At 46.9% G+C, this 12,308-nt stretch overlaps 1 protein-coding gene across 1 annotated transcript in view; it reads right to left on the reverse strand.

Annotated features, from left to right (window-relative positions):
- Positions 1-10,110, reverse strand: part of GBE1 (1,4-alpha-glucan branching enzyme 1) — a 115,566-nt gene extending 105,456 nt beyond the window's left edge. The window contains exons 1-2 of the mRNA XM_075263547.1: positions 9,985-10,110; positions 7,704-7,826 (exon numbers count right to left, since the gene is read on the reverse strand). Coding sequence (XP_075119648.1) covers positions 7,704-7,826; positions 9,985-10,007 — 146 coding nt within the window. The 5' untranslated portion in view covers positions 10,008-10,110. The remainder of the gene's footprint in view (positions 1-7,703; positions 7,827-9,984) is intronic.
- Positions 10,111-12,308: the final 2,198 nt, after the last annotated feature.

Below are 12,308 nucleotides of genomic sequence, written 5' to 3' on the forward strand. Positions count from 1 at the left end.
GGCTGAATATAGGGTATCTGCTCCTATTAACCCCTTCCCGATGGAACAGGAGCACTGCAGATCCCCTATATTCAGCAGACCGGGCATTCTCAGACACAGGGAGACCTAATGTGTTTGTGTGTCACAGTCATTTTCTACTTTTGTATGTATTCTAGGGAAAGGAGGGATTTAGAACTTTTATTTTTTTTAAGCTTTTTTTTTTTTTTTTGCACTATTTTATGGGAGATTCTATACATTGATATTGTGGCTGAGGGGGGCTTTTTAAGCACAAAAACTGTGCTGAAAAATTCAGGTTATACTTGAGTATATACAGTAATTCAATTTTCATTTCAGCAACAAATATGCTAAATTAGGTTCTCTACTGTCAATTGGGCGGTTCCAGGCTGTAGCAGGGTGACACGGACCACCCATCTGACGGTACAGAGCCCAATTCGCATGTTTGGTACTGAAACTAACTACAATGATTGTTGGGATAGTGAGGGCTAGAGAAAAGATTCCCTCTGTGCCCGAATCTATGGAGCGGCTCAGTATTCACTACATGTGAATGATCTGCCCTCTTATCTACTAAAAGCAAGTGCAGCTCTTCTGACCCCAAATCAGAATCAGCCCAGTCCGATCACTTGATCTCAGGCATTGGGGATCCGCACGGTTGAGCTGATCATTGTGCCTAGACTAGCAGTCTATGGTAGGTAAACCACAATGTATTACATATCCTAATCTCCCAGACCAACGGCAATCCCAACCAGCGAGCCGATTTTGTATAAGGCCTCAAGCAACACCGCTGATGGCTACACTCTTCTGCCTACACAAATATGACACTTATAGCGTCCGGTCACTCCTGCTTACCATTCGTGAACAATATCATCTACACAGTCAATCATACAGGATAGTTATAGCACCAGGTTGGGATAGACTTTCCGCTGCGCGGCGCTGCATGCGGCTCCTTATAAATGTTAAGGTTTGCTATCGCTACAGGGGAGTTGGACGTACGGCTAAGTATACATCGCCTGGTCACACTAGGACAGAACAGCAAGTTCTTTGCATATAGAGTACAAAACAAAAGAGGAAAGATAACAATAGATGTGCGGGATCGCATTTTAGGAAATACATACTGTGAAAAATAAGCTATGGATAGTAATGGAGAGTCTGTCTGTGGTGGCGAAAACCTACAGGAAGCAGCAATATACTCCAATGATGAATACCTAAGTAACCAACCTGACCTAAATAGGCCCCTGACATGTAGCGTCTACATCAAAGAGCTCCCAAAGGAAGGATTGGGTTTTACTAGGAAGATGCATTTGTGTATTTTGTCCAGAAATTTTATTTAGCTAAAATATAAAAGAAAAAAAAAAAATATGATGATCATACAGAGAGGCCTGTGCACATATCTGCTGGGTAACCACACTCCCTTCTCATGACATCCAACATAGTAAGCCCCAAGATCCCAAACAAAGCCACGATTGGGAAGGGAAAGTATATAGATTGGTTTCTTGTCTCATGCGAGTTCTGAATTCATTTAGGAGTCTAATCTGGACTTTGATAATAAAATAGGGGTCTGCATATATATACACTAGCTGTACCCGCGACTTCATCCGCAGCCCCCCTGACCCTGGCGTGAACCACCTGCAGTGCGGGCCGTGGCCCCCCACGTCCCTCTCCTTGCGGCCACTGCGGGCCCCTCCTACAGGATGGTGGGTCGGGATGCCACGGCCTCGCTGCTGCGCCTCGGCCCCCCACTTTCCCGCTACCCGCGCCCCCGCCCTTACCCACCACCCGCTCCCCCATTTAGAGATTACAGTGACCTCCTACATCTCTCTCTTCCCCCAGCACCAGCCACCTGTGACCCTAACCCCCCCCTCCCTTCCACATGTGCAATCCGGTCCCCCCCCCCCCCCTTCTACTCACTTTCGGCCCTGTGGTCCCATTTCCCCCCCACCAGGCCCCCTCCCTAACTTCCAATATTCATGAGACATGACTTCTTCCAACCACACAATTCCTGGTTAGGGCCCTTTGTCCGATTCCAATTGAACAAGAAGGCATTAAAATCATGTTCACCGCAGGTATAAATGGGAGCCCTGGCAGGTGCAGCCATAGGGGTCTGTTAGATAAAGGCATGGAGGGCCCATGGATTGTATGATCACCGTGTTACCAAGCACCCCTGTAACAGCATAAGGCTGAGTTCACACGGTGTATTTTTGGTCAGGATTTTGAGGCCGTATCAGTCTCAAAATCCTGACCAAAAAGACGGCTCCTAATGAAATCAAAGGGAGCCGGTCAGTTCTCTTTTCCGGGAGCGGTTTGTTCTGGTTCCCAGATAAAAGAACAGACATGCTCATTCTTCAGGCGGAGTCGCCTCGTGACATCTGCCTGAAGTCAATCCCTCCCGACTAGGCCCATTCATTTGGGCCTAACCCGGAGCAGAGTGTGCAACTGGATGAAGGCGCACTGCACCAGCATCCAGCTGTAGCTACCCTTATTTTGGGCTGGAACCTGAGGCGGCTTCCGCCTGAGGTTCCGGCCCAAAAAACCCCATGTGAACCTGGCCTAAATGGCTAGGTTCACAGCCAAAATAACGGACAGTTGACCCTATTGTGCACCTAGTGTAAGAGATTTTGGAGGTGGTAGACCCCCTTTAGTTATGTCTAGCACATAACACGCTACAATTGCATTTTTTTTTTTCCATTGAAGGACCACTCCAAAAACAGACCCTCACGAAAACGTTGATGTGCAATAGCGGTATACCTTTGTTCCACACTTACCTGTAAACTTTTTCACTTTTTCTGTAAGCCATAAGAGTCTATGGACAGCACATACAGTACATAAAGCAATACCGCCTCACCGGGGACGCTGCGGTGAGATAAGGCCTGAATGAACATTTATAAAGCCTCTGGCACCAGTCACATTGTTGCTGCAACTCCTGCCAAATATTTAATTACTTGCTATAAGCAGCTCAACCTTTAGCTATTACTCTAGCCGGCCCCAGAGACTATGGAAGTCGTAAAATTCTGAATTCCATTTTATTTGAAGTTGTAATTGAAGTGTATGACTCTTATTTATGATCCGGGATCTACAGATGTGTCAAGTGAAAAATCTCATGTGGTGCGGGGTATCTGGGGAGCCCTGCAGCGTGCGGCATTGGCACCCACCACCACAGTTTGATGTATGGAGATAATCCAGAAGGTTGTGGCAGACAATTAACCCCAATAACTTGCCGTATCTCACCAAATGTTAGAAAAGAGACATTTTAGTAATTAATATCACAGAGTCTAACTATAACCCTGCAGGGCTGCAGTTTCTGTGTCCAAGCTCTAATTTCTCTGCAGGTAAATAAAGGGTTTAATGGACTCAGAATAGGTTATCAATATCAGATTGATGTTAAAGGGGTTGTTCAGGACCTGAACTTAAAGGGATTCTACCACTAAACCAACATTTTTTCTAATTACCACGTCAGAATAGCCTTAAGAAAGGCTATTCGGCTCTTACCTTTAGACGTGGTCTCCGCCGCGCCGTTCTTTAGAAATACCGGTTTTAACCGGTATGCAAATGAGTTCTCCGCAGCAATGAGGGCGGGCCCCAGCGCTCAAACGGCGATGGGGGCGTCCCCACTGGTGCCCGAGAGCTCACTCCAGTGACGCCTCCATCTTCAGCTGCAAATCCGCCTCTCGTCTTCCGTCTCAGTCCAACTTCCGACGCCTGCGCAGTACGCTCCTGTATTGAACTACAAGCAAGAAAGAGGCCGCTCTTGCTCCTGTAGTTCAATACAGGAGCGTACTGCGCAGGCGTCGGAAGTTGGACTGACAGAAGAGGCGGGGTTGCAGCTGAAGATGGAGGCGGCGCTGGAGTGAGCTCTCGGGCACCAGTGGGGACGCTCCCATTGCCATTTGAGCGCTGGAGTCTGTCCTCATTGCTGCAAATAACTCATTTGCATACCGGTTAAAACCGGTATTTTTAAGGAACAGCGCCGCGGAGACCATGTCTAAAGGTAAGAGACGAATAGCCTTTCTTAAGGCTAGTCTGACATGGTAATTAGAAAAAATGTTGGTTTAGTGGTAGAATCCCTTTCATACTGATGTATTTGACTTGTCCATAACATGGGTTAACACCATCAGATGGGTGGTCAGGGTCCAATACCCAGTGACTGCACCGATCAGCACATGTGGCCACCAGAAGTTGTGTATAAGGCCAGAAGCATCCCTGCTCCTATTCAAGTGAATGGGGCTGCAGTTCTCTGGAGCCACCACTATGGTATATGAAGCTCTGTGCACTGTATACTACATTCATTTCATATACTGTTACAGTAGCGCATGAAACTGCAGCCCCACTCAGATTCACTTGAATAGGAGTAGAGACGATTATGGTCATATGCCTATTATACTAAACAGCTGATCGGCACATGATGAATTCCGACCGATCTGATCACAATGTCCTATCCGTCAATTATCTTCAAGACAACCCCTTTAAGGCCATCTGCACACGGTCTTTTAGAGTCTGAAAGATACAGTTTTTGTATTAGCAATATTGCCCAGACTACACCACTGACATCAGAGATAACTAACACTGTAAGGCCAGGAATATAACTAATATGCAGACTGTATTTTCTGGGCCATATAAACCCATATGCAGCTGCTTCAAACATAATGCTTGCTTTGCCGGACTCAGAGTAGATGATCCTTTTATGTAAATGCGATGCTGAATAATGCCCCAGGGGCTGCGACCGCTGAGTTCCTGTGCCAAAAATACAAAAAAGCTAAATCTGAAAGGTCACAGAAGTGACGGACGTTACAAATCATCTTGGCACTAGGCAATGGGAGCTGCTAACTGGACAACCACCTCTGCGCATCACTATCTACATGAAGTCCACATGTCCTACATCGGCTTGTGTAGGTTTCCCCAACACCCCAAAATCCTACAAACAGATCCACTGAGTTTCCATGAAACTGGAGATAGAGTTTGAATAGGTCTGTGCTCAACGTGTGTTGTGGAATATGTGCTAAGTAAGTAAAGGGGCATAAAGAAAGCAAATAATAAAATTGGGACTACGGTAGGGTTTTGTTTTTTCCAGACAATTCTCTGCTGTACTTAAATGGAATCTGTCAGGACGATTTGGAACAATAAACCAGGCACAAGTCCTTATAGATGGGGGTTTAGTGACCCAAATGGACTGGACAGGTTCCCATAGGGAATAAATAGTGATAGCAAGAGGTTCAACCACAGGGACCACGAGAACCAAATATTCTGATGAACGCTCCATATAAGTGAAAAGATCAGCGGCCAAACACGCACACTGTCACTTCATTCACATACACTATGTGAGCAAAAGTATCCAGACACCCCCAAAAACATATGTTTTTCATATTAGGTGTATTGTGCTGCCACCTACTGCCAGGTACTCCATATCAGCGACCTCAGTAGACATTAGACATCGTGAGAGAGCAGAATGGGGCGCTCCGCAGAACTCACAGACTTCGAACGTGGTCAGGTGATTGAGTGCCACACATCACGCAGGTCAATGCCAAACGACGCCTCGCTTGGTGTAAGGAGCGTAAACATTGGACGATTGAACAGCGGAAAAACGTTGTGTGGAGTGACGAATCACGGTACACAATGTGGCGATCCGATGGCAGGGTGCGGGTATGGCGAATTCCCAGTGAACATCATCTGCCAGCGTGTGTAGCACCAACAGTAAAATTCGGAGGCGGTGGTGTTATGGTGTGGTCGTGTTTTTCATGGAGGGGGCTTGCACCCCTTGTTGTTTTGCGTGGCACTATCACAGCACAGGCCTACATTGATGTTTTAAACACCTTCTTGCTTCCCACTGTTGAAGAGCAATTCGGGGATGGCGATTGCATCTTACAACACGATGGAGCACCTGTTCATACTGCACGGCCTGTGGCGGAGTGGTTACACCACAATAACATCTCTGTAATGGACTGGCCTGCACAGAGTCCTGACTTGAATCCTATAGAACACCTTTGGGATGTTTTGGAACGCCGACTTCGTGCCAGACCTCACCAACCTACATGGATACCTCTCCTCAGTGCAGCACTCTGTGAAGAATGGGCTGCCATTCCCCAAGAAACCTTCCAGCACCTGATTGAACGTCTGCCTGCGAGAGTGGAAGCTGTCATCAAGGCTAAGGGTGGGCCAACACCATATTGTATCCAGCATTACCAATGGAGGGCGCCACAAACTTATAAGTCATTTTCAGTCAGGTGTCCAGATACTTTTGATCACATAGTGTAGATCAGTTACAGAACTACTAGTCCCCTTTCACCCAATCAATAGGGAGCCCAGAGGTTGGACCCCAGCGAGCAGACACTATTGCCTAAATCTCTACTCACTATGTGCACAGGATTAGATATAATCTTGTTAGATAAGATTACGGCCTCACATATCTGTTACATCATCTACAACTTAACATAAAGTTACACCATCAACTGTGTCTGAGTCTGTCAATTCATTCAGGCCTGTGGCAATGAGTGTCAGATACCGGCAGAAAAATTTACTTTTTTTTTTTCTTCTTTTATGGTCACGTACGTTGGTATTGCAATTCAGCAGAACAGTTATTTAACATATTTCAATGCATTTTCCTGGAATTACTACATTGCATTTGGTTCTAATATTATTGCAAGATGAAAGTAAGCGTAACTTCATCATGGTGTCGTTTTTTATGTCCAAAATTCTAGGCGGACTCTATTTGTAATCTATCTTTTTATATTATATATTCATTTTGTATTATAGCCCAATTTTTCCGCTACAGAGCTACAAAGTACATGTAGGCTACTTTCAGTCTCCACTAGGAGGCACAATCTACTGTTGAGCACACTGTGTAAAAGTTTTAGGCAGGCATGGGGAAAATTGCAGCACAATAAGAAGGTTTCAGAAATAGAAGTGTTAATATTTTATTTTTGTAACATAACCAAAGGAAGTGAATGAACAAAAGAAAAATCTAAAGGCCATCAATATTCGGTGTGACCTTCGCCCTTTAGAGGAGGAGTCCTGGAAGTGAGGATATGGCCCCTACAGATATCGATCGTCCTGATCTCAACATCATCCAGTCTGTCTGGGATGACATGAAGAGACAGACGGATTGGAGCAAGCAACATCTACAGAAGATCTGGGCTTAGTTCTCCAAGATGGCGGGAACAACCTCCCTGCCCAGTTCCTTCAAAAATTGTCTGCAAGTACTGAGAAGAACTGATGGAAGGCAAAGGGCAAAGGTCACACCAAATATTGTCTTTTGTGACAAAAATAAAGCAATTAACACTTGTACTTCTTAAAAGATTCATAATGGTGACAACAGATATCAAAAATGTCACATACAGCAACTTGGAGTCTGGGAACAGCTGGAGAACCCCAAGTTTCTGCTCCAGTACAATACAATATTTAAGGCAAATTCTGTTCTGAACCCAAATTTAAAGTGTGACCTTTCTTAGCCTATTACATACATCCTAGAGGTGACACAGGCCCCCTCAGCCAAATCTACAAGCACCGACAAAAAAGAAATACAAATAGATAAAGAACTAACACACAGAGTGGTGCAATGTCTTTACATCAAGCTCTGTATTATTCTATATATTACATAGAATAGTCTGTAGTTTCTCTATACATTGTATCAGGGGGCTTTGGAGAAGTTGTCTGCTCCCATGTCTAGCCCAAAACTGTTTAAGAGAACAGGTTGCTTGGAATCGCCAGCTCCTTACCTTCTCTGGAAGTCCTTCTTATACGGCCTCAGGTAAGGGTCCTGTTCTAGCAATACGTGCAGTTCTGGAACGATCACAACTTCAGTATCGTCCATATTGTCCTCCATCTCGGCGCTATTAATGCTGCAACAATCAGAGACACGAGAGAGTTTATTTCAGGAGACTGGCACTTCGACAGGAATTACTGAGCGCAGCAGATGCACAACCCTCTGTTATGTCAATGACCCCACGCCCTCTAGTCACAGCCGGTTACTGAGTTCAGCTGGTGACGTATATTATCAATGACAGGATAACACTACAGACCTGATCTAGTGAACAAGGCAGAAGGATAATATTAGACACCAGCAAAGCATCCTATAGAGAAATTAATATTTTACTTGTTTTTATTATTTATTTGATAGCTTTTTTTATTATTTCATGTAGCATCCATTTTAAAAGGGGTTATGCAATTTCTACTACTATATCTGCAAGGGTCTGACAACCAAGACCCCAGGAGATCAGCTGTACCAATACAGTGCTCTAGGAGCTGCACAGCTGTAGTGGCAAGTTTTGGTACTGCAGGTCTGCCGCATTAAAATCTATGGGGCAACACACTCGCCGCTACAGTTTGCATGGAGAGGGAGCAGCGTAGCTCCCAAAGTGATAACATTACTACAAGCCATGGAGTCTCGGTACAGCTGATCAGTGTGGGTCCCAGGTACTGGTCCCCAAAGATCTAATATCGATGGTCTAACCCAGGGGTAGGGAACCTTTGGCTCTCCAGCTGCTGTGAAACTACAACTCCCAGCATGCTCCATTCACTTCCATGGGAGTTCCCAGAACAGCAGAGCCAGTATGCATGCTGGGAGTTGTAGTTTTGCAACAGCTGGAGAGCCGTACGTTCCCTACCCCTGGTCTAACCTAAGCAGACCAAGTATGCATGCTGGGAATTGTAGTTCCCTAAACAACTGGTAAGCCAAAGGTTGCCTATCCCTGATCTTGGGGCTACATGCACTGCATTAGGCATCCCACCTACCTTCCTCTGATGCAGCCCCAAAGCTTACTGAGCCCCTGCTGGTCTCTACCTCCAGGTGAGTTACTGGGAAGTTACACTGATACATCTGATTGGCTAAGAAGGGCTTTGTAGTGCATTAAGAAAGGACCAGCAGCCCGGGGAAGAGACCACTGTGAATGCTGGAGCTAGAGATCTAGAAAACTGTGAGAAATTGATACAGAAAAAATATTGGGAAATGCTAGAACTTTTCATTATACAAACAATAACATGTATTTGCTGAACTGGATAAAGAGAAGACTCCTTGTGAGACAACTCCTTTAGGGCGCATAAACCATGGTGACACCTCAGGTAAAATGATACTTGACAACTCTCCCGAAAAGTCTGGGAGGCGACGAAAGCTAAGGGATGACCTCCTGGACTCCAAGAAATGCTGGCAAATCTCTGGGAGCTGACAGCATGCTCCCACATCCGCCAGGGTGTACGTAACCTGGGTACTTTATGTACCAGTCATGTCCAGAAAGGGGGAGTGACAGACAGTTTCTTCCCAAGTCATGAACAAGGCAGATGGACGATACCCAAAAGTGATCAGTCCTGCCAATCCTCCCTGAACGCTCTTGCCAATGTTAGCAAGTAAGTGCAAGACGTGATTCGGTGCCAGTTTCCAGGACACCCTGATGTGATATGCCACATGGTGCGGTGCCGGCGTATTCTAGTATCAGGCGTATGTAACAAGGACTATTGCAAACTGCAGATGTGCAATGTCACATGATCCCATAGACGTATACTGGGTGCGTTTGCAATGCACTTTCCTGGGTCGGGGGGGGGGGGGGGGGGGGGTCTGCCATTTTGCAACTCACAATGTGAGGGGGGTGTTACCCATGTGACACATACTGCACAGTATACAGGACACATACTGCACAGTATACAGGACACATACTGCACAGTATACAGGACACATACTGCACAGTATACAGGACACATACTGCACAGTATACAGGACACATACTGCACAGTATACAGGACACATACTGCACAGTATACAGGACACATACTGCACAGTATACAGGACCACTCCATGTATAGCACATACAGACCACACCTGTATGATTATAATATGCATTATAATAGAGGATCACACAAATCTATAAAGATAAGGGGAGCAGTGTATATACCATATACTGTATGTAGAAAGGTGAGCAGTGTATATACTATGCACGTAGTATAGCACTACATATATAGTCAGCCATTACTGGGCTGCAGCCGGCTACAGGAGCTGTGTCTCCTCACCCAGTGTCCATCTTGTCCTCCATAGCTCCTCAGTAGCAGCAGTCAGTCCTCCAGCCCTGCTCTCACTTGCTCAGCAGCTGCTGTCACTACTCGCCGCTCTATCCCTCCCACCTGCTCTCCGCTGCACCATTCACTTCCTGGTTGTGGGAGCACGTGACGAGTTTCGTCCAATCAGCGTGCAGCGTTGCAGACAAGCCTGGCTGAGGGCACGAGTGGCCGCACAGGGCGCAGCTCCTCCTCCTGCCGCGCGGTGGTGCTACAGCTGCTGCTGCGTCCCCTGTAATGTGCGGGTTGTGTCATACTGTATGGACGGCGCTGTAGAGCTGGAGGCTGCACTGACAGATATTCAGTCACTGTGACTGACTATTGGTTATAAAGCGCTGTGTACACTAGTGAGACTGTTGCACGACCTTTCCCTTTGTATATTATCTGTAGGAACTGTCTGCAAGAAGTCAGCAACAGTTTACTCTAGAAAGTTGTGAAACACAGGAAAGAATCTGAGAAATCACGACTTACTACGTCCAGACACCTCCCGACTTGTAAAGGACAGAAAGAGGACAAAATTTGCAAATTTAGCCCCACCCACTTCTGAATTGACTCCACCCATTGCCATCCATTTCTCTTTGACTGCACCCCACATCTTCCCCACACACAGTCAAACTTGCACCCCATAGTCCACCCTGCACCCCACACACCTCTCCCCCCATACACAGTCAAGCCTGCATCCCACATCCCCCCCTCCCACACACACACAGTATACCCTGCACCCCACATACCCCCCCACACACACATACAGTACACCCTCCACCCCACATCCCCCCACCCCACACACAGTATACCCTGCACCCTACACCCCCCCACACACATACAGTATACCCTGCACCCCACATACCCCCACCCCACAGTACCTTACACCCCACATCTCTCCATCTTCCTGCTCGAAACAACTTTTCTTCATGTTCTTGCAAGCAAAGACAAACTGGTTCTCCGATTATTATACTCTGGGGTCGGTCACAGGAAAATGGCGACACAGACATGGGGACCTCCCAGGGGTGAACCTACCTTTTTCGCCACCTGAGGTGGACGACAGAAAGCCGCCTCCTGGGAAGAGGGGGCGTGGCGGAGCGGCGTTAGCAGGCAGAGAGCAGGCAGGGAGAGGACCTGATCTCTGCCTGAGCGTGAGGGGAGGCCGCTGGAGCAGCGCTGCGTCCACAGGGCCTCCCCAATCCACCGCTCGGTGACGCTAAGCCAGTGCAGGACAGCTTGTCCTGGACTGGCTTAGGTAAGCAAAAATGCCACCCTCCCTGGGGCCCTGGCATAGCGCCGCCTGAAGCGGTTGCTTCAGGTCGCCTCATGGTCTGAACAGAATACCAAATGCAATGACAAGCAGTGAGCACTGAAAGCACATGGACCCCATAAACTATAATGGGGTCCATGTGCTTTCTGCACGGTATCCTCACGAATCATGCGGAGAGGAAAGTAGTTCATGGATTACTTTCCTCTCCGCATAATTAGTGCGGACACCGTGCAGAAAACACACGGGCCACATTATAATCTATGGGGTCTCTGTGCTTTCATAAGTTCACCACTTGTCAATGCGTTTGGTATTCCATCAGGGGGGATCCCCAAGCAAACTCCCCAAATGGAACACAGATGTGAACCAGGCCTAAACATCCCCACGATTCTGAAGAGAAATATCGTTTATAGAGATGAGCGAACACTAAAATGTTCGAGGTTCGAAATTCGATTCGAACAGCCGCTCAATGTTCGTGTGTTCGAATGGGTTTCGAACCCCATTATAGTCTATGGGGAACAGATACTCGTTAAGGGGGAAACCCAAATCCGTGTCTGGAGGGTCACCAAGTCCACTATGACACCCCAGGAAATGATGCCAACACCTCTGGAATGACACTGGGACAGCAGGGGAAGCATGTCTGGGGGCATCTAACACACCAAAGACCCTCTATTACCCCAACATCACAGCCTAACAACTACACACTTTACACACTCAATACCACCTCTCTGACAGTAGGAAAACACCTTGAAACATGTGTATTTGGCACTTGCAGTGAGGAGAGCTTGTCACCAGCAGTGAATTTGGCCCTTGTAGTAAGTTGAGGTTGGCACCAACATTTGTTTTGAAAATCAGGGTGGATTGAGCCTCTAACCAGCAGAGTTTGGGCAAATTCATGGTGGAGGGAGCCTCTAAACACCCCAGTTTGGGCAAATTCATGGTGGAGGGAGCCTCTAAAAACCCCAGTTTGGACCAATTCATGGTGGAGGGAGCCTCTAACCAGCCCAGTGTGGGCAAATTCATGGTGGAG

Source organism: Leptodactylus fuscus, chromosome 2, assembly GCF_031893055.1.
Source record: "Leptodactylus fuscus isolate aLepFus1 chromosome 2, aLepFus1.hap2, whole genome shotgun sequence".
Lineage (NCBI taxonomy): Eukaryota > Metazoa > Chordata > Amphibia > Anura > Leptodactylidae > Leptodactylus > Leptodactylus fuscus.